Here is a 24,762-nt window from a genome sequence, read left to right as displayed (position 1 = left end):
TAACTAGAACGTCATGTTCTAGTTGCCACACCCACCCAACCTTCATCGCACATCGGGAGAGACTCATTGTTAAGTGGTTTTTGTGAACCCTAAGAGTGCACAAAATAATACTCGGATGGAATGTAGGGAGACTTACAATATAAAACTATGTTTTTTTATGTAAGGCAAACAATTGATGTAAGATTTTAGCTGGGATGCATTCTTTAGTTGTGTGATCATCATTCTTGTATATATAGCATGATGTGATTGCATTGTTAGGGGAATAAGGGAACAGGATGATATTTTTTCTTGACCCATGTAGATCGGGGAAGGTTCAATTGCACACAAATGATGATGATGATATACTAATAAGGATGGATGACTCATATATTGGCAGATAGTATGATGGGGGGTTTCCATTGAGCAAGGCATTCACATCAATTGCACTATTGGGGGCCCATCTCCCTCTACATCTATTGGAAGCATGGACAAAAGAAATGGGTGTGAACACTTATGATCTTCAAAAGCTTTGAAAAGAAACTTAACCTTTGGACACAAGCTTGGATTTTAAATTTTTAAACAAAACAAATACTTAAAGCTGGTAAGCAAGGGTCCATCAACAATCAAGTGAGAGGAAAAAGGACGGTTGTGCGCTAAAGGATGAAAAGGATGGTGAAGGAGAAAGAGCAATTGGCTACCATCATTTCTGGTGGCTGTTTTTGGTTGCATGGCACAATTGGAAAGAAGAAGGTATAGTGGTGCACCACAACTACAAGCGACAAAGCTGGGAAAGCATGCATGAAACTAGTGAGGAAAGCCGTGGTGGAAGATGAACGATGAAGGACAAACACAAGGCTATGAAAACCTATGAGTACAGGGCGAAGAGCAAGGCGCAAAAGAGAGACGCCCGTTTCTGGTTTCTTTTTTTATATTTTGAAGGCCTAGCCTGTGCTGCTGAAGCCAATTGCATGTAGAAGACTGGCCGTTTTCTAGTGTCGATCTTGGTGAATGGTTTGTTAGCCGGTGAAGCCGACTGCACAAGGAGAAACCCGGCCGTTTCTAGTTTCTATTATTGTTCTTGTTGATGGCTAGTTAGCCGTATGGAGCCGACTCTCTGCAACAGAACGGTCATCTCTCGTTTTTGGTTGTTTTGGTGTCTTGTTGATGCCTGTGTGGGGCTGACGGACTACAAGAATACACGGCCGCTTTTGGGTTTCCTTGTTGTCTTGGTGATTGGCTTATTAGTCCATGTTGTGAACCTGATTCACTGTTGTCTTGATGACTAATTAGTGGTGGTGAAGCCGAATTTTTGCAAGAGGGTGACGGGTTCTGTATAAGAAGAGTGGAAGGAGTGCTTAAATTTTTTAATGTTTCTCTAAGGTGCCCTTATATCATCATGCTACTTGTGAAGGTTGAGATCATCTTAGATCTCAAGGCAGCTATGAAAGAAGGTTTACATATCTTAAGCTTGTGTTTGATGTGGTTATGAAGGTCTCTCACTCATATTTGAGAGACATTCATACATCTTGAAGAACTAAACCATAGAGGAGCTGCAGTGAGTCTCTCTCACATCATTGAGAGATTCACATATTGAAAGTAATTGTGTCCCCACTACTTAATCATTTGACCAGGAGGTGCTATAACCAGAAATGATTCTGTCTTTGGTATTAGGTCTTGAGATTACACAAGTTACATGCCTTGGTTTCCATTCTCAGTAGTACTATCTTTTCATACTGATTATGAATGGTTCATTTTGTTGCGTGTACCCAATTCATTACAAATCACCCAAGTTGAGTCCCACTTACCCGAGAATGTATACTACATAGAGCTCTGTAATGAGTAAGATATTTTCTGAATATTTCCCATTGTAATAATCCAGCCATAATTTATCTATATAATAAGATTGTCGTTTTTTTTCACTGAGCACCATAGTATTATATGTGTATTGTATCCCAAAACCAATTGGGATCCAGTGAACTCAAGCAACAGGCGTTTTAAATTTTGTAAAAACACAACTACAACAAGAAAGGCAATGCTATAGAGATTACCCATCTTGTTTCAGTTTTATAACATCTGTTTTGGTGCCCCTACTGAGGAGTCTTCTTGGGAATTGAGGTGATTGGGAAAAGGACTCAAGACAAGTGTGTGTGTGTGTAAGTGCTTCAAAAATGGCTCAAGATTTTCCAAAATTTCTTGGGTTACCGAATGAAGATGCATTCGGGTTTATTGAGGAGTTGGAGTTTACAGCTTTAATGAAGGATAGGGACACTCCAGAAGTTTTGCTACAAATCTTGGCTTATTGTCTTAGAGGAGAGGCTGAGACATGGATGCAAGTATTTGTTCAAAATTTCCGAAGTACTCATATTCCTCCTTGTGAGCCTAAATACAAAGAAGTGAAAGTTGCTTCTTTATCTCAGTATGCTAGGGAAAGGGATGCCAATGGGATTTGGAGAGAGCTTTATAACTATCAGCAAGCATCCAATCAAGAGGTGGAGATCAGTATATGATTCGGTTTCCTGAATTATGGAACAACTGGAGAGCTGCCTTGCATCCTGAAGTTCCACCCGAAGTGATAAAGAAGGAGAGATTTGTGGCCGGACTTAATCCAGATCTTAGATTGAAAGTGGAGCTGAAGAATCCTCTCCGTTTTTATGAAGCTATCAGGTTTGCTTGAGAAAAAGAGTGGAAAGTGAAGAGACTTGGGCAATTAGGGTTGTAGGAAGATCCAACAAAGAGGCCTATCATCAATGAAGTCATTCCTATTGCCAAAGAAGAACCAGCTCCTCCTTAGTTAAAAGGGAGGGATGATTTCTTGAAAGAGGAATTACATGAAGTTGTTGAATTAATGAAAAGCATAAGTCTTAATATGGTTGGTGGTACAAGAAGAGGACGAGGAAGGGGACCATTTGGCAGCAAAGGAATTGGAGCTCCGTGGCAAGGAGAAAGGGGTCGTGGAATATATCCAATGAGTGTACAATGCATTAATTATGGTGAATGGGGCCACTACAATACATCCTGTGATAAACCTCACCGCATGGGAGGAGACGTATTTCCCTTGCCCCAAGACCTGAACAACAGAGCAAATGACTTTTGTGTAGGGATTAAAGATGTTTCTCAATCCAGCAATGGTACTACTATTGATGAGAAAGGGAAAGGTAAAGCAGTGAGCCTTATTGGTTTAGAAGAAGAACCGGAAGTGATGCCTGTAGCAAACAGAACCAGAGCTTTTGTCAATGGAGAGGTTGAGCCTAGCTCAAAGAAAGGGAAGCAAGAAGTGACAGAACAGTCAAAGAAGAAAGCCAGGAAACCAAGGAGACGCTTCAAGGTGACAGACTTGCCTTTGGGGTTGCCTTTGGGGAAGGAACAGGAGGAATATAACTTGGTAAAAGATTTGGCTCAAAGGAAAGTTGATATCACTTTTGGGCAAATGATGGGTATGTGCCCAAAACTGAAGAGGGAGTGGAAGCGAGCAGTGAATCCCAACAAAAAAGCTGTTTCAAAGCCACTCAAAGGAGTAATGTCTGTAGAGGAACTACCTGATATATGTCCATCTGTTGAAGCTTGGCATCAAGGTGTAGGATTGGGAGAAGCTTATATTCATGGGGGAGCTCAAATTTGTGTAATTACCCAATCTTGTATGGAAAAACTTGGTTTAAAGATTGCTTCTCAATCTGGTTTAAAGATTGCTTCTCAATCTGGTTTTAGAATCAGACTGGCAAATCATGCTAAAGTGAAATGTTTGTGCATTGTAACTAACTTAGATGTGGAGGTCTTTAATGTGTATTGTAAAATCAACTGTCATGTTATGCCAGCAGGATTGGGAGCTTACCCTCTCATATTGAGGAGGCCCTGGTTGCGGAAAGTGGGTGCTATTCAAAATTGGGGAAGGGGAATAATAACTGTGTACACCGGTACTGGAAAAAGGATGAGCTTCGACATGGTAAGTCACATGGATCTGAACGAAGAAGAAGAAGGGAGTGATGAAGGGGAAGGGACAGAAAGTGAAAGTGAAGAAGAGGAGAGTGATGATTATGAGGAAGAAAATGGACAGGTATCTTTCATACTTGGAGAGGAAGATCCACAAGAAGTTCAACTCACGGCCATGCATGTAGCAAAAGAGGGAAGATTTGAAACCATGGAGAACCTAATGCAGCCAAAGGCTTCCACACCTCAACTGCAGAAGCTAATAGAGAAGATGTTGAGTACCAGTCTTACGTTGAAGGAGAGACAAGAGTATCTTGCTATGTTTGCCAAATTGCCTAATCTTTTTATTACTTCTTATGAAGAGATAGGGGGATTTATAGGTGAACCACTCAAGATTGAGCTAAAAGATGGTGTAAAACCAGTATTTCAAAAGTTAAGAAGATTGGGACAATCTTTCAGGTAGCAAAGGTAAGATTCTCTCTCTCTAAGGACGATCCCACGCTGCTCGCTGAAGCTACGCCCCATCCCTGCCTGCGCGACCTGCACACCAGCGCCCCCCCCCGCCATTGCGCTTGCTCTTGCCGCCCCCCCCCCCCCCCCCCCCGCCTGCTGTAGTTCCTGCGCCCCTCCCCCTTGTTGCTCTGCCCGCCGCCCGTCTCTCCTCCCCCCCTTCGCCTTCTTCGCTGCTGCGCCCCATCCCTCGCTGCTGCACTCCCTCCTCGCCTTCTCGCCCCCTCCCTCCTCGCCTCCTCGTCTTCTCGCTCCATCCCCTGCTTCGCGCCCATCTCTCCTCTGCTTCGCCCTGACCCCCCTCCGCCAGCATTCTCCTCCCCGCCTCATTCGCGCAGCTATCTCCCCCCCCCCCCCCCCCCTTTTTTTAAACCCCCCTTTCCCTCTCGTGCTGTTTTCCGCCCCCCAGGGGGTTTTTCTTTTCTTTTTTTCTCCGGTCTTCCGCCTCTCTGTGTGCAGCCCGTTTCTTGCAGGATTTCCGCTTTCGCCTCGCCTACGCCTGAGCTTCAGACTCTGATGGAGACTCCTCCCGCCTCGCCTCAGAGGGACTCATCCGCAGCCCCCTCGCCCGCCCCCGAGGACACCCCCATCAGGCTTTCTCTTTCGCCGGAAGAGGAAGCGAGCCTCACCGCAGAGGTGGAACGCCTTCAGGCCCATTCCACCATCTGCCGTATAGTCGGCACTCGCCCCAGCAGAGGGGAGATCCGGGATCTTCTCCAGGCCCGCCTTCTTGCAGATGTGGGCAAGATCCTGGACGTACAGCTTCTGGGCCGGGGACATTATCAGATCGAGTTCGAGACCGCCCAGAGTGTGGCCAAGGTCCTTGCCATGAGTCCCCTTGACATCAGGGGTGCTCGGGCTTTCTTCAGACCTTGGCAGCATGGCTTTGATCCGGTAGCGGCTGAGCAGGGAGAGCGCCTTTTTCATGTTACAGTTTGCTTCCCTGGACTCCGCCGGGAGTATCTTCCGCTTCTCTCTCGGCTAGGAGCATTGGTGGGCTCGGTACTCGAGACTGGCCCCACAGCAGCTTCAGTGGTGGCCAGAGCAACTGGGCTACCCTCCGTCAGAGTTTTGGTGTCTGACATCTCCTCCCTTCCTAAGGTCATTCAGCTACCTAGGATAGGGGGGGGATGGATTGATCAGAGAGTGGAGTTCTCGGGGCTCCCGAACCAGTGCTTCATATGCAGGCAGGTCGGCCATCTGGCCAAGGCCTGCCCTCGCAGGAGACCTCGACCCTCACCACAGCAGCAGGCCCCTGATGGCCCGCCCGCAGATGCGGCACGGCAGGCTGCCTCCGGGACACCTGCCCAGGCCACAGAGACCTCGGAGTGGCAGCTTGGACAGGGGCGCCGCCGAGGGAGACAGTCACTCACAGCAGCACGCACAGAGACCGCTGCAGCAGCAGCCACAGTCTCAGCGTCACTGGGTTCCCGTGAGGAACAGCTTTGCTCCCCTCCAGGAGGAGACCCCTGCAGCGACTGAGGACCAGGAGATGCCAGCACCCCCTCCACCCCCCCCACCCCCACCCCCATCCCCTCCCACTGCCTCGCTTCCACCTTCGCCTCCGCCCGCTCCGGTCTCGGCAACGGCTCCCTCTCCGCCCCCCTCGCCCCCCCCTCCTCCTCCCCCACCCGCCTCGCCTTCCCGGGAGACCCTGGCAGTCCCCTGGCGCTCGCCCGCAGTCCGGAGGGCGCTGAGCACCGACCTCGCTCGAGCACCACAGAGGAGACCCACCATGCCGATCCGGGCTTCACGGATATCATCTATCCGCAGTCGGCTAAGTCGCCTCGGTGTTAGACAGCGATCGGAGGCTTTCGGTTACGCCTTCACTCGGCTTTTTGGAGCAGAGGGCCCCCATGAGCCAGCTCCCATCTGAGTTCATGTAGTGATACCTCCGGCCCGCGGGGAGGAGGCACTTGATTCAGCAGTGGCCTTCTCGTTCCCTCTCTGTGGCCCTTGCGACCGGGAGTGGACTCTAGAGCTCGCTATTAGCACTTTGAAGACTCAGGCAGTTGAGTTTTCTCATCATGTGAGCGACCTGGAGGTGACAGATGTGATAGGCCGGCTCTGGGAGTTGGCTCATTTTTTCTTGGATCCCGGGAGTGTGGATGCCTCAGGGATTCGTCATTTGGTCGTGCGTATAGTGGCAGACTTAGCACGCGACCCTGGATATGTATGTATACACGAGGTTGCTCTGTCAGAGCGAGAGGCAGTAGCCATGGGCCACAGCCACTGGCGCCTGATCCGGGATTCTTGCAGTACACCGGGTGGACAGATTCGCAGCCGCTCGGATGGGGACTACTCTCCATCCAAGCCGCTTGCGAAGGCCCGCCGCACGGCTGAGACAGCATCTACCTCAGCAGGTCATCCATGAGGATCATCTCATGGAATGTACAGGGCCTGGGCGGAGCACATTTTATACGCTATCGAGGTTGCTTGAGGCAGGAGCTTCAGAGATGCCTGGTTGGTGGCAGCATTGATATTTTGATGATGCAGGAGCACCACTTGGGTGAGAGCAGGATCCGGAGATATGGTTCGGTGATGCCTGGTAGATGGGATACCTTTTGGTCTGCAGGGTTTGGTCCTTTGGGTGGACAAGGAGGAGTTTGCATGGTCATTGCAGATGTATGGCGGCAGGCCATTGTGGATCGAGGGATCATTGTGCCTGGTAGAGCACAGTATGTCATTCTGAGGATGCATGATGAGCTATTGGGCATGCTCAACGTCTATGCGCCTAATCATGCTAGTGCCAGAGCAGAGTTCTGGACCCAGGTTACGGATGCATTGCCAGAGGCCGCACATTGGTGTGTCGGGGGAGACTTCAACATGCTTGAGGACCCGGCCGATAGGGTGGGAGGCAGTCATGTTACAGTGCACGGCACGGAGCTTGCAGCTTGGGACCGGTTTTGCATGACACTGAGGATCACTGATGCATGGCAGCATGGGGCCTTCTCCCGTTCTCAGGACAGTCTTAGTTTCTCTCGGTCGGATCGCCGACAGGGAGGGACTAATCTATCACGGATTGATCGCTTTTATGTGGGCGACTGGTTAGGGGAGCGAGGGGGCTCCGTCGGCATTCTCGCTGGCACCTCATTTTCAGATCATGCGCCAGTTATCCTGACATGGGAGGAGAGGACACGGGAGCCCAGCTTGCAGTTGAGGATCCCAGAGAGGGTACTTGCAGATCCCAGTCTCGCTGAGGACATTGAGAGGATCTGGCATGATAGTCAGTGCTCTGACCAGGATGCAGCAGGCCAGTGTGCCCAGGGACTCATCGAGCTTAGCTCTTTTCTGCACGCTGCAGCTTTGACACGGCTGGGAGAGATTCGCGAGAGGGAGCATCGGCTGAGACACAACCTTGCCTCTTTACAGCGCCTCCAGGAGCAGCATCCGGCATGTGAGTGGTTGGCGTCCCAGCTGAGCTAGGCAGCACGCCAGGAGGTTAGAGAAGAGGAGCAGAGACATGAGTTTTACTATCGTCGTCAGGCCTCTCAGTGGACGCAGCTTGGTGATAGAGTGACTGGTGAGTTTTTTGAGATCACTGGACCCCGCCATGCTCGGGCAGGAGTCCGCCAGCTTGGTAGACCGGATGGTTCGGTAGCTACTGAGCCCGGGGAGATCAGAGCCATTGCCACTGCATTTTATAGAGACCTGCTTTCAGCGGAGCCAGCCACTGAGGGCAGAGATGCTTGCAGACAGACTGTGTGGGCCCATGTGCAGAGGAGGGTCACAGATCGTATGCGTTCAGTTCTTGGTGCGCCTCTTTCAGAGATTAAGCTTGCCGAGGCCTTGAGGGTCCTGCCGCGACATAGTTGCCCAGGGGAGGACGGACTGACGCCGGCCTTTTTTATGCGCTATTGGGACCTTTTGGGGCCAGGCCTCCACAGGGGCTTTCAGCATGTTTTGGACACTGGGGTGATGCCGCAGAGCTTTTCAGAGGGCTTGATTTATCTTATCCCCAAGGGGAAGGGAGAATCAGATGATATTCGGCATTGGAGGCCTATTACGATCCTCAATACTGTCTACAAGGTCTTAGTAAAGGCCTTGAGTTTGAGGATCCAGCCCTTCCTGGGGGAGTTGATTCATGCTATTCAGACAGGATTTGTCAAGGAGCGCAGTATCCTTGACAACATCTTTACTTTCTGGGAGGCGACGGCCAGAGCTAGATTTCTTGGCGAGGACTTGGTCGTGATGGTTCTCGATTTTGAGAAGGCATACGATAGAGTTGATTGGGGTTTCTTAGAGGGCACTATGCTTCGCCTGGGCTTTGAGCCAGGATGGATCAGAGGGGTGGCGGCTCTGTATTCCACAGCTCGCAGCCAGGTGTTGATTGTAGGAGGACGGAGGCCGAGTTTTGAGCTGACCAGATCAGTCCGTCAGGGGTGTCCCCTCGCCCCCTTTCTTTTTCTCTTCTTTGCGGAGGCTATGAGCATGTATTTGACGGCAGAGGAGGTTGGTTTGAGAGGACTTCAGCTCCCAGGCCGGGGGGAGGACTTGCTTGATGTTGAGTTTGCAGACGACACGGGCTTATTTTTGCATGGCCAAGAGGCCAATCTCCTTCGGGCAGAGCAGTCGCTCCAGGTTTTTAGTGCAGCTTCAGGAGCATTGATCAATTGGCGCAAGACAGTGGCCTTTTGGATCAGTAGTGCTCCCACTCCGGCATGGAGCCCGGACCCCGGTTTTAGATGGATTCCTCCAGGCACAGCAGTGCGGTATTTGGGATGCCAGATTGGCCTAGATTTGTCACCTGAGCAGCAGATTGCCCCGCTTCTTCTGAGCATTCGGAAGAAGCTTTTGTATTGGAGTACAGCTCGACTATCCTTGGCTGGGAGCGTGGTGGTGGCAAATCAGGTGTTGTTAGCGACCATGTGGTACATTACGTCTTGCTGGATCTTCTCGAGCTCTTGCATCAGCCAGGTACAGAGGCTGATCAGGAACTTTCTGTGGTCTGGGCGGGATGGTCAGCCAGCTCGGGCAAAGGTTGCATGGGCAGTTATTTCACTTCCGCTGGCTCAGGGAGGTTTGGGCATTATAGATCCAGTCGATCAGAGCAAAGCCTTATTGGGGAAGCTTATTGTTCGAGGGCTGCTTCCAGGCGCAGAGCCTTGGAAAGAGCTCCTCTTGCAGCGGCTGCAGGCTCGGGTGCCCCCAGCAGCAGGGGGCACTTGGGCACCAGAGATTCGCTGGATCTTCATAGAGATGAGGAGGACAGGCCTCAGTAGAGGATGGGAGGACAGATTTGCTTTGAGTATCCTAAGAGCTTGGGAGCTGCTGAGACCGGAGCTCTCTCAGCGACCTCCTTCTTGTGTTGAGGAGCGGGCCAGACAGCCGCTCATCTGGAGCCCAGGGGTTCGCACAGAGCAGGGTCATATGCTGGGTTCTCGGCCTCGTTTAGCCTGGGGGCCTCTAGCGGCAGGCCCAGCTCGTAGTTTTGGAGACTGGCAAGCCTTCTGCAGTCTCCCAGAGGAGATCCAGGTGGAGAGGCTGCGTCACTTCAGAGGGGGGTTGATTATGAGAGATGATATTCAGGAGGCACTCACAGAGGAGTGATTCGCGCCTCTCGAGCCAGTGACCCCACGGTGGATGGGAGCCTTTACACAGTTGGAGATCCTGATTGCTGTTAGAGCTTGCACTGAGGATGGCAGTTGCCTCTACTATGAGATTCAGGATGAGGGCAGACTCCAGCGAGTGGAGGTGGAGTCGCCTTTGGTTGCAGAGTGCACCTTTCAGAGGATTAGGGTAGTGGCCGCCGCTTCTCGGAAGTGGCATATAGACCCCGATCCTGCTGATGTGCTCCCGGATTGGCGCATATGGGCATATGCAGCGCGCCCCTTGGCCCGGCTACAGTGGGACCCCGGGGAGTACGAGTGGCACGATCCTTATGCATCCCTCGAGGCCACAGAGATTACCTTTTTCCAGTATACTGTTCGGCTGGGGCGGCATATTTTGACGGCGAGGAGAACGGTCTCTCCAGCGGCAGCGGGGCATTGGCGGCTACAGGGGCTCTCACAGGAGTTCCTGGAGGATTTTTGGACTCGGCTCTGGGCTAGTCGACAGGCCCACAGGATCTCGACTTTTCAGTGGCTGGTCGCCCACAGGGGCTCAGCAGTTGGCACTTGGCTTGTTTACAGCGGTCTTCCGGCGGCCTGCGTCCGATGCGGCCACCCTATGGAGACACAGAGACACTGCCTTTGGGATTGCCCTCAGGCGCAGCAGATCTGGCTGCGGATGCTGCGTATTCTAGCTCCCCTCTCTCCAGAGGGTATGTTTACGTGGGGTGCCGCTGCTTGGTCGACTTCGTCAGGGCTTGCTATGGGCTATGAGACGGAGCAGGGCAGTTAGGCCATCAGATTTATTAGGGGCCAGCCTCGCCTCGTTCCGGCACCGGATTTCTCGTCCGCCACCTGGACACAGGAGCGGGATTTACGATGGGAGCTCCTCAGCAGCCTCACCATCTGGTTCACTTGGAGGGCCCGGTGCTTTACGGCCTTTGAGGGGAGATTGGAGCCACCAGCAGAGACTGTACGGGGGATTTGGCAGGAGTTGATCCACACCCTGCGAGGACAGTACGACCGCATCCGGGGAGACTCGGATGAGGCCATCTTGCAGCGCCAGGCCTTTCACACCACTTGGCGTTGTGGCCCCTTCTACACCTTACACACGGGATCCCCCCGTTGGCACTACAGGCCACCTGTTTGGCTCTTCCCCCCCCCCATATTGTACGATTTAGCCTCTCAGTCCTTTGTACTGATGCTTGTATTTTGCAGCACCTAGGGAGAGTCTCCTGGGCTGCCATGCTGTATTCACTACTCTGTTTCTCTTATGAGCAGGAGAGATCTGTTGTAGCCCTACGAGCGTTTTTTATTATATAACTAATGAAAGGATCTTTTCTCGGAAAAAAAAAAAAAAGAAGATTGGGACAAGAACGGATGCAAGTACTTAAGAAAGAGGTACATAAAGTTCTGAAAGCTGGTTTTATTTACCAAGTTAAAAAATTCAGTCTAGGGCAATCCTGTAATCAAACCAAAAAAGGATGAAAGGTGGTGAGTGTGTGTGAATTACAAACCATTGAATTTAGCTACAAAAAGGAATCATTATCCTTTGCCTTTTCTTGATGATATTTTGGATAAAGTTGCAGGGCATGAGAGATATAGTATTTGTGATGGATATTTTGGGTATTTCCAGATAGCCATTGCACTTGAAGATCAAGAGAAGACAACCTTCATTACACCCTGGGGATGTTTTCATTACAGGGTTATGCCATTAGTTTAACAAATGCTCCTTCCTGGTACCAAACAAATGTCGGATGAAGTACTGGCACCATTCTTAGATCATTTTGTTAAAGTTTTTTTGGATGACATTTGTATTTTTAGTTCAAGGCATGAACATTGCAATAAGTTGGAGCAAGTATTCAATAGGTATGATTCAAGGGGTGGACAGCTTAATCCAAAAATGTGCTTTATTGGACAACCAAGAATCAAGCCTCTCGGGCATATGGTGTCTCAAAATGGGATAGAACCAGATCTAGATAAGGTCAAGTCTCTCATCTTATTATCTTCTCCTACTTCTACCAAGCAATTACATACTTTCATTCAAAAAGTAAAATATATGTCAAGGTTTATTCCTTTGTTATCTCAGGTGCTATATCCACTTCAGCAAGCAGTTAAAAAGGATCCTCTTCAGTGGGATAAGGAATGTTAAGAAGTGTTTGGCAAGGTCAAAGAAGTATTGGGAGAAATTTCAAACATAAAGGCTCCTGAGTTCGACAAGCTATTTTATGTGAATCCTTCTATTGGACTAGATGCAATAGGAGCTATTCTGTTGCAACAAGGGAATGAATCCAGGTATATGAGACCGGTTTATTATGCAAGTAGGGTGAAAAATTAGGTGGAGACATTAGCTATTTGCAGGACATGAATGTCCGCAGACTTAGGGGTGGGCAAAATATGTTAAGTGGTTTTTGTGAACCCTGAGAGTGCACAAAATAATACTAGGATGGAATGTAGGGAGACTTACAGTATAGACAAAACTATGTTCTTTTATGTTAGGCAAAACAGTTGATGTAAGATTTTAGCTGGGATGCATTCTTTAGTTGTGTGATCATCATTCTTGTATATATACCTGATGTGATTGCATTGTTAGCGGAATAAGAGAACAGAATGATATTTTTTCTTGACCCATGTATATTGGGGAAGGTTCAATTGCACACAAATGATGATGGTGATATGCTAATAAGGATGGATGACTCATATATTGGCAGATAGTATCACGTAGGGTTTCCACTGAGCAAGGCGTTCACATCAATTGGACTATTGGGGGCCCATCTCCCTCTACATCTATTGGAAGCATGGACAAAAGAAATGGGTGTGAACACTTATGATCTTCAAAAGCTTTGAAAAGAAACTTAACCTTTGGACACAAGCTTGGATTTTAAATTTTTAAACAAAACAAATACTTAAAGGTGGTAAGCAAGGGTCTGCCCATCAACAATCGAGTGAGAGGAAAAAGGACGATTGTGCGCTAAAGGATGAAAAGGATGGTGAAGGAGAAAGAGCAATTGGCTACCATCATTTCTGGCGGCCGTTTTTGGTTGCATGGGACAATTGGAAAGAAGAAGGTATAGTGGTGCACCACAACTACAAGCGACAAAGCTGGGAAAGCATGCATGAAACTAGTGAGGAAAGCCGTGGTGGAAGATGAACGATGTGGGATAGACACAAGGCTATGAAAACCTATGAGTACAGGGCGAAGAGCAAGGCGCAAAAGAGAGACGCCCGTTTCTGGTTTCTTTTTTTATATTTTGAAGGCTACTTAGCCTGTGCTGCTGAAGCCAATTGCATGTAGAAGACTGGCCGTTTTCTAGTCTCGATCTTGGTGAATGGTTTGTTAGCCGGTGAAGCCGACTGCACAAGGAGAAACCCGGCCGTTTCTAGTTTCTATTATTGTTCTTGTTGATGGCTAGTTAGCCGTATGGAGCCGACTCTCTGCAACAGAACGGTCATCTCTGGTTTTTGGTTGTTTTGGTGTCTTGTTGATGCCTGTGTGGGGCTGACGGACTACAAGAATACACGGCCGCTTTTGGGTTTCCTTGTTGTCTTGGTGATTGGCTTATTAGTCCATGTTGTGAACCTGATTCACTGTTGTCTTGATGACTAATTAGTGGTGGTGAAGCCGAATTTTTGCAAGAGGGTGACGGGTTCTGTACAAGAAGAGTGGAAGGAGTGCTTAAGTTTTTTAATGTTTCTCTAAGGTGCCCTTATATCATCATGCTACTTGTGAAGGTTGAGATCATCTTAGATCTCAAGGCAGCTATGAAAGAAGGTTTACATATCTTAAGCTTGTGTTTGATGTGGTTATGAAGGTCTCTCTCTCATATTTGAGAGACATTCATACATCTTGAAGAACTAAACCATAGAGGAGCTGCAGTGAGTACATATTGAAAGTAATTGTGTCCCCACTAAATCATTTGACCAGGAGGTGCTATAACCAGAAATGATTCTGTCTTTGGTATTAGGTCTTGAGATTACACAAGTTGTATGCCTTGGGTTTCCATTCTCAGTAGTACTATCTTTTCATACTGATTATGAATGGTTCATTTTGTTGCATGTACCCGATTCATTACAAATCACCCAAGTTGAGTCCCACTTACCCGAGGATGTATACCACATAGAGCTCTGTAAAGAGAAAGATATTTTCTGAATATTTCCCATTGTAATAATCCAGCCATAATTCATCTATATAATAAGATTGTCCTTTTATTTCACTCAGCACCATAGTATTGTATGTGTAGTGTATCCCAAAACCAATTGGGTTCTAGTGAACTCAAGCAGTGGGTGTTTAAAATTTTGTAAAAACCTGACTACAAGAAAGGCAATATGCTATAGAGGTTACCCGTGTTGTTTCAGTTTTATAACACCGTCTTCACCCCTCTACTTTCACCTTAGATTATGCTTTGGCTAGTGGTGGTTGGTTTTTGGCTGTGTTCTCATCTACAAGCATATTTTTGCTGAATTAACAGCCTCTTCTACCTTTTCCCACCCACCCTCTTGCTTCTGAACCATCTCTCTCAAACCTGCCTTCTTTGCGTTTTCTTACGCTTTAGAGGAGTTTTCACGGAAAGGATGGCTTCAAATACTTTCACCATTCCCAAGTTGGAGAAAGACTCCAAATTTAATGGCTCCAATTATCCCCAGTGGAAGGATGCCATCCTTAACCTTCTGGTGGGTCTTGATCTTTGGCGGTTCGTCGATGCTTCTACTCCAAAGCCCCGACCCCGCAACTTCACCACAGATTGTGAATTCTTGAACCAGCATGGATCTTCGGGCTCACTCACTCATCTCCTACAACTTGAACCAACCATATCTCTCAGAATTTTCCGATATGGATAAAGCTACCCAAACCTCTCACGAACTATGGGATGCACTTGCAGCCCGTTTTCAGAGAAATACCTTCAACCGCAAACTTCATCTCAAAGCCCAACTCAACGAGCTGAAGATTTTTGAGATGGATGATGTCAAGGCCAAAGTGCAAGAACTCAAGAAGATCCGTCAACAACAAACCACCTTGGGTGTCCGAATTCCTGATGATGAGTTACCGGGCAAACTTCCTCCATCTTATCAATCCTTTATGAATATCATTGCCTTTCGCCCTATTCTTCCCCTAGTGGGTGCGGTGATTGGCATGCTTCATGATAGGCTTGATCTCATGAAGATCTCTGACTCTTGTAAGTTCTCCTACTGAGTCAGCTTTTTCAGCCAAAGGGAATCCCAAGTGGCAGCCCAAAGGAGGTAATAAGAACGGCGGCAAATCCAAAGAGGAGTCTACTACAGGCTCCAAGGATAAAGATAAAGGAAAAGAAAAGGGCAAATCTACAGACAGGAAATGCCACTATTGTGGCAAGGCTTGTCATCTGCAGCCCGATTGCTTCAAGAAGAAGAGAGACGAGGAAAAAAAGTCAAAACAGGACTCCGACAACAAAGAATCCAAACCCAAAGACAAAGATGTGGCCTTTGTTCTAGTCGAAGAGTGCACCTCATCCATTGAGGCGTGGACTACTACCTCTCTTGAGGACTGGATTGTGGATTCCGAGGCTACTTCTCACATGACTCACAAGAAGGATATCTTGGAGGATTCTCACTCTGTCTCTATGCAGGTCCAACTTGCAAACAATCAACCTATTGATACACTGATTCTGGGTAATATTCCTCTAGTCACTGCCTCAGGGAGGCCCCACTACCTGGAGAATGTTCTTTATGTTCCAAAGTTTTCCAAAAACTTACTTTCCAAGATAGCCCAGAAAGGCTACGGCTTATACTTCGATGATCACGTTTTGAAGATCATTCACACAGAGATTCTCACGGGATTATCGTTCGGGGCATACAAGAGGGTGGTCTTTACAAGATCACCAGTTTTCAGGAGGAACCCAATCTTGATCACTCTCATCTATTCCAACTTCTAGCCTCTTATCAGGCTCTTCTCATAGAGGAGGATACTACTCTTTGGCATGCCCGTTATGGGCATCTTCCCTTCTCTTGACTGGAGCTGCTTGTTTCCTGCCAAATGGTGGAAGGCTTGCCTTGACTACCTCAGATGTCTGCCATCTCCTCAACTTGTCTTCAAGGCAAGCAACATCGGGATTCATTTCCACAAGAGGCCTCTTTCAAGGTTTCCACAGCTCTTCAACTTGTCCATATGGATTTGAGCAGACCTATGACTACGGTCACACCTGGAGGAGCCAGATATTTGTTCTTATTGGTGGATGATTTTTCCAGGAAGAGCTGGGTCTTTTTCCTGTCCAAGAAATCTCAGTCATTTACAAAGTTCAAAGAATGGGTTGCTATGGTGGAGGCTGACACTAGCCTCAAAGTCCTCAAAGTGCGCTCTGACAATGGTGGTGAGTTTACTTCTCGAGCATTCACTGACTTTTGTACTTCCCACGGCATACAGAGACAGTTTTCTACTCCCCACACTCCTCATTAGAACGGGGTAGTAGAACGGAAGAACAGGACAGTGGTTGAGATGGCTCGATCTCTTCTTTCTCATTCTCAACTTCCTCAAAAGTTTTGGGTTGAAGCAGTTATCAACCGTTCCCCCACAAAGGCGGTCGATGGGAAGACTCGAGAGGAGGCATATTCTGGGAGAAAGCCATCAATTTCTCATTTCCATGTCTTTGGATGTGATGCTCATGTTCATGTTCCCGATTCTCATCGGATGAGGTTTGACCCCAAATCCACCAAAATGATCTTCATCTGGCTACAGCAAACACTCCAAAGCCTTCTAGCTTTGGGATCCCAACAAGGAGAAAGTTATATTATCTCGGGACATGCCCTTTGATAAAACTCTGAAGACTTCTAGCTCCCCGGAATCACTAGCAACTTCATCAACTCCTTCCTTGGTTCCACCCTCACCAGGTTCTTACTTCTCCTCTGCCTCCGCCAAGTACCTCTCTCCCTCTGCGGTGGCTTCACTCTACATTGCGGGGTTCTCAAATCCTTCTCCGACCATTTATCGGTCTGGGATTGATCCATCCGGATTGAGGAGATCTGCTAGATTACAACCTTAGAGTGTTGCCATGCTTACGGTTAATTTTGCATTGATGACTTCCTCGATGCATCATGCGGAGCCTTCTACACCAAAGGAGGCCTTACAAATTCCTAAGTGGCGGCTTGCGATGGAGGCGGAAATGAATGCCATTAACAGAAATCACACATGGCAACTTGTTCCCTGCCCTTCTCATAGGAAGGTTATTGGCGTCAAATAGACTTATAAAGTGAAGTTTCTTTCTGATGGTTCACTCAACAAATATAAAGTGAAGTTTCCTTCCGATGGTTCACTTGACCAATATAAAACCCGCTTAGTGACCAAGGGCTATGCCCAGAAGGAAGGCAAGGACTTCTCGGAGACTTTTGCTCCAACCGCCTGGTATACCACTATTCGCACTGTTCTTGCCATTGCTGCTCACTTCTCTTGGCCCATCTTTTAGATGGATGTCAAGTCCGCCTTTCTCAACGGGGACCTTCACGAGGAAATATATGTTGAACAACCCCTTGGCTTCATCCGTGATGGCTTCGGCGAGGACCATGTTTATCTTCTGCGGAAAGCTCTTTATGGCCTTAAAGGCGTGGTACCAAAAGATTGATGCTTTCTTTCTCTCTCATTCCTTCGAGTCACAGTAACCTTTATGTTTTGATAGAGGAGGATCACATTGTGATTATCATTTTGTACATTGATGATCTTATTCTCACTGGATCCGACCCCAACCACACTGCTACGATTAGGGATCTTCTGAGTCGTACCTTTGAGATGACTAATCTTGGTCTACTTCACTACTTTCTTGGAATGGAGGCTTGGCAATGCCCACAGGGGATATTTCTTTCTCAACAAAAGTACGCTTCTCAGATTTTGGAGAGGTTTGGTATGAAGGACTGTCGCTCATTATCTTGCCCTATGGACCCAAATCAGAAGTTGAGTAAAAATGATGACTCTCCACCCTATCATGATCCTACTTAGTATAGAGATCTTGTCGGCTCGCTTATTCATCTCACCATTACTAGGCCTGATCTTGCTTACAGCATTAGTGTCCTAAGTCAGTATCTTTCAGCACCACATAGCTAGTCGTGATTTGGTTGGATATTCAGATTCTGGCTCGGCAGGTGATCCAGATACCCGGAGGTCTACTATGGGCTATTGTTACTTACTTGGTACCGGACTTATTTCTTGGCAAACGAAGAAGCAGCCTACAGTTGCCGGTTCTTCAACAAAAGCAGAGTATTGTACTTACTTTGAAACAGTCAAAGAGCTTCTTTGGCTTCATCGGTTGCTTGATCATCTTCATGTCCCTCCTCTCATGCCTACCATTGTCTACTCTCTGACAGCCAGAGTGCCATGGCTCTTGCACAAAATCCGGTCTTCCATTCGAAGTCTAAGCACATTGCCGTTCATTATCATCTGGTTCGTGACTACTTGGTGCTCGGTACCTTGACACTGAAGTACTATCCTACCAGGGACAATGTGGCGGACATCTTCACCAAGGCGCTTTCTAGACCAACTTTGGATCACTTACTTCCACATGCCAGTATCGATCATGTTCAATGGAGCTGAAGAGGAGGTATTCGAGGGGTCATTTCCACTGTTCTGGGTGCTTCCCCGCTGTTCTTGTGCCTCCGGAGGACCTCTCTCAACCTGGGAAATTTTCCCATATTTTTTTGGATTTTTTCCGCATTTTTTGGCACCTTTTTTGGCATATTCCACATTATGCCCCAATCGGCCTGCTTTATGCTAGCCGACTGGGCTCTCTAGGTGCTATATAAGCATGGGCTTTTCCCCCAATTGTATCATCTCATTTTTCTACATATTCTGGGATATAGGCTGCACCTATGATGTGCCTCATGCTGCCTACTCCAGCTTTGTAACCACCTTTTGGTGTATACGATCTTTCTTCAGTTCCTGTGCACCCCCTGTATTTGTGAACTTCAGTTCTCTTTCATTGTTTGGCACTTTGTGAGAGAGAGATAGAGACGACGAGTTGTGAAGAGAAAGAAGGATAGCCTGATTCAATAATTAATGATTTGATTGATATGTAAATCACCAAGTACAATGCCTTTTTTTATGTTTACAACCTTATATCTTGACCCAAACAAATCACACTCACAAACACACACATGACACATGTCACAATACAATTATCTTATCCAGATATAAGGGCCTAAGCAGGTGTTCATACACACATACACATGAATAAGTTTACACATACACAACCCTTTTAGGGGGTTGTTCACACACAGACTCTGAATATCCAACAATCACCCCTTTGGAGCCAAGGAGATGAGACCCAACACAAAAGAAAGACACTTCCTTCTAACCCCATCATATGCTATGTCGGAGCCAACTCATCATGCCTCATGATAGCCCTCCACCAATCACATAATAATGCAATCGAGGTAGCAAAGCCAGCACTTTTAGTCACCCCCTGGATCCTAACTAGGATAAGGATAACACAAAGCCTTTTATAGCTGAAGGCACACACACATAGACATAAGTATAGTTAGATTTTAGGGGGACTACCCAAGGCAAAAAACCCTTATCGACTCTCACACACGTAGAAGTAGCTAGAATGCCCAGTCATAGTCTTCCTCATTGAGAGACACTTGGACTGTTAAAGAAGTTATTTCTTCATCTTCAATTGACACATCATCATCATCAACTATGAGATTAGCATGATACTTTTCTTGCTCTTTTTCCAACTTCTTTAAGCAATTGGACTCCATGTGCCCCATCCTTTTGTAGTATCTGCACTGAATCTTCTTCTTATTCTTCCAATTCTGTGCTCCCACAAAGGCTCTATTGTAGTCAATAATATTACTGACTTGCTTATCTACTTTGTTTCTTCTATCCTTCCCAAGAGAAACGGATGCCAGTGATTATGCAATAGGTGCTACCTTGATGGGAGACCCGTAGCCTTTGAGAGCAAAAAGATTTCAGATGCACAGATGAAGTATTCTACCCCGGAAAAGGAGTTTCTAGCTGTTATCCATGCAATGAAAATATGGAGACACTATTTGTATAGGTCTTGATTTGTTGTCTGGACGGATTACCACTCGTTGAAGTATATTTATGATCAACCCGACCTGAAGGGTCGAAAGGCCAAATGAGTTAACCTGCGATCACTTTCTTAAGATTCTCTTGCTTTAGCCCTCAACAAGGAGGTGACCTTTAAGCATAGTAACAGGAAAGGGCCGTTTCCTAGTTCGAGAACACGGAGCTCCGTTCCCTGAGAGTTGTTTCTGTTTTAGTTCCTCCATTTCCTAATCTCCAATCAAAATATCACTAATTGATTTGTCTCATTTGGTGCTTGCTTAGTGATTTCTACAATTTCCTTGTGGCATGTGGCACCCCTCTCCTACAAGTATGTAGGGTGATTGGACAATAAATTTGGCATAATTTGCGTAATGCTTACTACTAGTTGCATTTTCAAATTATGATGTACTCCTCAAACTTTTCCAAAGTTATTAAATTTCTCATTATTTTTACATTATGTATCATACATCCACCATTTCCGTGCCGTTCCGTTCCCATTTCCTAGTTTTGAGCCGTTGCCGTTTCTAGAGGCCAACCGTTGCTGTTGATGCAACTATGCCTTTAAGTGTTCTCATGTAAAGAGAGAGCTTTCAACTACATTGTTGCTTCTATAACTTCCATTCCACCATTTCCGTGCTGTTCCGTTCCCATTTCCTAGTTTTGAGCCGTTGCCGTTTCTAGAGGCCAACCGTTGCTGTTGATGCAACTATGCCTTTAAGTGTTCTCATGTAAAGAGAGAGCTTTCAACTACATTGTTGCTTCTATAACTTCCATTCTTAGTTCTTCTTTAACACAAAACACTACTCCCGGAAAAGGGTTTGGCACAATAACAGTCTCTACCATAGGATATGGATGTATAGATGGAACGTGCAACCATCCTCATATGCTCCTTGCCTGAATGCAGGTGCATGCCTAGCAACTGTGTATATAGGTTTCTTTTGATGCAGAAGTCCATAGACGTCACTGATAGGCATTTGAAGAGCCATATGACCAAGTTGCATAGGCAGGTTAATTTTCATGACAGAGGTGCGGCCATAGGTGATCTTTGGATTTGCTCACACTGATGAGCTGAGAGTTGATGTACCTCTTGCATTTACCAATGTTTGTTTAGAATAGAGTATGAGGTATTCAAATAGACGTATGGCTCATTTAAGGGTCTACTTTTACCTATGATTAGTGGAAAATTTAATTGTAGTAGTAATCTTCTCTGCTTGCTTGTACCTATGATATTAGCAAACATGTTTTCAATACAGAAGAGCACTCATATTGAAGCCAGTAGTCCTGAAAAAAAAGTTGGGATATGGTGTGGTACAAACCTGATGCCAACAACGTATTTGAAGTCATCTTGCAATGACCTTAGAATATATTTGTGGAAATCAAAAGCAGTATTTCCCGGCATATGGTTCTAGATCATGTTCAAAACACAAACATCAGCATTACACAGGATCATATCAAGACGCATAAAATTCAAGAATTCAAGGACATTTCCTCTTCTTTTTGGGGGATGAGGGGAATCAAGGACAGCCTACATGATTTTCACATCAGTTTGAAAATTTGAAAGGGAAACAAAGCTATATGTTGGAATTCCCCTTTTCTGCAAAGCATAAAATATATAAAAATATGAGTTCTCATTATGTTTTTTAAGTATGAAAGGTAAAGTCAAGTTTTAATGTCAATGGGAATTCGATTGTAAGCCACCACATCTTTGTTGGATATCAATGCTCCACCCTCATATTACATTGTCTAGGCACCGTCTAGCTCATGTTTGCACGGTCCCCCATTATGAGGAGTAGCCATGGTTGAGCAGCTCGGGCACCCGACATCCCTGTGTTCACGCGAGATAGTGGCATAAGAGGCAAGATGGTTTAGAGATGGCTTGGAAAAAATTTGGCAACACAGCCAAATAAGCTACATGCTTGAGGTGATGGTTATCCCATAACGGTCCACACATGGAGTATGTAGACTTTACTCTTGGACACACTGTCTTGACATTGTGGGGCTCCAACAGGCCCAAGATGAGGCGAGATGACCGTAGGGGGTGGGATGTAGTTCTTCATGGGCTGAGTCCACATCGCGGACGGCGGCACTGACTTTGACTTTAGACTTACGCAGTCATGTCATGGTAGTCCTACGTATACAGGCCCATATAGATACATGGCCAACCCCCTCTCTACACAATTCATCAGTCATCATTGTGAGTTTAGTTCCTAGCTTCTAATAGCATATAAATTTTCGTCTCAACAGTTCCAAATTAGCCATCAGACTGACAAGGTCAGGAGAGTGCAAAGCGTCGGAAGGTCTGCAGCTTGGGTGAGGGTGACAATGGAAGCCCTTGAGGGTCTGGACTCTATCACATGTCCAAGGGTACTGGCCAAGCTTTGGAATAATTAGAAGGTACTCTTTGGGACCCCTCCCTGTGAAGCAAACTGTAGCTGAGAAACCTGCCACTCCAGCCAAGGGGTCCAACGCTCAAGAGAAGCCGTGTTGCCCTTACGCGCCAAGAAAACCTGTGCCACTCATACAAGAATCAGGCTCTGCGCAAGGACCCTCTTGGCAAGGGCATCCATGTCGAACTCTAGCCAGGTGGACCCTTTGCCCAGGAACTGGCTATAGTTTATCCGGGCTTGATATCCCACCAAGGCTCTGGCTGCAGGTCCCAAAAGTGCCCTCTCGCCGGATGGCTGCCGACAAGCTTGCAGATAAGCATACGGACTTCAACTTAGTGAATGAGGAGGAGAGGAGGTGAAAGTCCACATCAGATAATAAGCACCGGGGGATGACAGAGTGGATGCCATGAACTCCTCCTGAGGGGAAAGGACCATATGCAGCATACCGCCAAGAAAATACAACCCACAATCTGCTGCACAAAGAAAAAGAAGGGTGACGAGGGATGAAGGCCCTATGCAATGGAGGAAGGGTGGGTTTAGGAAGGATACAACAAGGTGATGGTGGCAAAGAGAGGTGGGCGCAGGCCATGGAGTGCGCAAGCAAGGTGATGGCAGCGAAGAGGCAGGGGCAGACCGCACAGAGTATGCAAGCAAGGTGATAGCAGCAAAGAGGCGAGGGTGAGGGCAGGGGGCCAGGCAGGGACCGAGCGAGGAGATGTTGGCGAAAAGGCGGGGGCAGCACCAGGGGGCAGGGGGGGCAGGCTGGGCTCTCATCTCGACTCTCTGCAACCACCCACCTTGAAAAGCAATATGATTCATGTCTTAAAGACCTAAGGGTCTATGAGACCAAAAGTGTTACCATGTGTCCATGAAATGACAGAATCATGGAAAAAACATGAGAAAAAACCCAACTAAAGGTGAGAGAAAAAAACAGCAACCCAGTAATAAGTGCCGATTGTACAATGCTACAATAGTACAATGTGAGGGGATCACAGTCGGTCCTCGACATCTATGACTTTAGAGGCTCTTCACATCCACTGCCTGTGGAGAGGCATTCCTTTACCTTGGACCAGTGGGTCTCGGGCGTCTAGATCGCTGCACCTGGATCGCTCTGTCTAGGGAGACGCCCAAAAGGTGGGGTCGCACCTGTTACGCATGTGTTGTTAATGTGCGCTACTTGGTCCATCAATTAGGGGCATCCTGGTTAGAGCTATCCCGTGGTTGTGGGGGCGAGAGCCTCCATCCTGGGCCGGATGAAAGAAACTCGTGATGGTGGGCTGTGAGGGTCTGGGGTCTGCCTCCGTGCCTCTCTGCATAGCTGATCTCAAATGGAGTCCCAGGCATTGTTGGTCATGGAAATCAATGACCTGAGACTGACCCAAACCCCTCCCTGAATAGGTAATGAAACCTGCCCCGTATCTCATAGCACAGTGGGCATCTGAAAAGATAGTGCTCCTCTGTCTTGACCTCTAGTGAACAGAATTGGCAGATCTTGTTCTTTCTGGCAATGCCCTCTGTTCGCCCAGTCTCCACCCTCAGCCGATGTGAAAAGACTCTGATCTAGCCAATCACAATCTTCACGGCATGTGACGTGTACATGAAGATATCCATGCCTTTGAATGAATGCCACGTAAGCCTCATAAAGTGGTCGCAGTAAAATTGCGTCATTATAGGAAGCTGCAGTGGACCCAACTATGTGACATGAATCTCCAATCTGAAGAGGTTGGCTTGGATAAGTCCGTTAATGTTCTGGCAGGTGATAGGTAATAGTGGTGCATCAGTGGAATCGGGGCAGGCAATCCCCATGTAGAGAGGAAGCACTTTGTAACCTTGGCAATACCTCACCATAACATGTCCAATCTCGGCTAGTTGCAGAGAGACCCTTTCTCTGTCCAAGTTGTAGATGCGGTATATGAAAGTTAGTGCCTAGAAGAAGCAGAACTACCAAGGGGACTGCTCCAAACTCTACAAGAATAATAGAGAGGACTTACTATGAATCATCCCTGAAAACACTCTAAGCTGCAATCTCTTTATCATCCTCTTGTCATCCTTCCCGAGATTTGGTCCCCAAAAGGAGGTCCAATACATCACAGCAGGTGTCACAAGTGTGTCAAAAATCCACTCCTTAGTGCTAGGCTCATGAAAGAGAGTTATATTAATGTTTACAAAAGATCTCAAGGGTCTATAAGACCAAATGTAGTACAAAATATCTATGATGAATAATGAACCATGGAAAAGAAAAAATTGTGTGAAAAAATAGATGCATAAGCTAGGAAGCCATGTGGTGCTACATGATGCCAACATGTGATCACATATTGAAATCATTCTCCTCTAGAATCTCCGATAGAGCCACAACGTCATCGGTTGGGGAACCTCTCTATGTCAT

The 24,762-nt window shown here is 47.1% G+C and overlaps 2 protein-coding genes across 7 annotated transcripts in view; one reads left to right on the top strand and one right to left on the bottom strand.

Moving 5' to 3' along the window:
- The window catches only part of LOC147622844 (MLO-like protein 9), a 55,808-nt gene that overhangs the window by 12,634 nt on the left and 18,412 nt on the right, over window positions 1-24,762 (bottom strand). For 4 of the 6 annotated variants that reach the window (XM_086822485.1, XM_086822489.1, XM_086822490.1 and 1 more), the window contains exons 8-9: window positions 21,306-21,394; window positions 21,157-21,210 (exon numbers count right to left, since the gene is read on the bottom strand). The exons of 1 other annotated variant lie outside the window; for it this stretch is intronic. In XM_086822485.1, the coding sequence (XP_086678611.1) occupies window positions 21,157-21,210; window positions 21,306-21,394 (143 nt within the window). The remainder of the gene's footprint in view (window positions 1-21,156; window positions 21,211-21,305; window positions 21,395-24,762) is intronic. One more of the 6 variants, XM_086822486.1, reaches the window with a different exon arrangement.
- Window positions 7,079-8,149, top strand: LOC147622845 (uncharacterized). The gene has a single exon (XM_086822709.1). The coding sequence runs from the start codon at window positions 7,108-7,110 to the stop codon at window positions 7,837-7,839; it is 732 nt and encodes a 243-aa protein (XP_086678835.1). The 5' UTR covers window positions 7,079-7,107; the 3' UTR covers window positions 7,840-8,149.

This window comes from Cibotium barometz, chromosome 28 (assembly GCF_041138505.1).
Source record: "Cibotium barometz isolate CiBa-2024 chromosome 28, ASM4113850v1, whole genome shotgun sequence".
Taxonomy (NCBI): Eukaryota; Viridiplantae; Streptophyta; class Polypodiopsida; order Cyatheales; family Cibotiaceae; genus Cibotium; species Cibotium barometz.
The sequence above is the reverse complement of the archived record's forward strand: the minus strand, read 5'-3'. Positions and strand labels throughout refer to the sequence as shown.

Excerpts from the sequence above, each read along its gene's own strand:
- LOC147622845 (XM_086822709.1), top strand. The coding sequence starts at position 7,108 with ATGCATGATGAGCTATTGGGCATGCTCAACGTCTATGCGCCTAATCAT.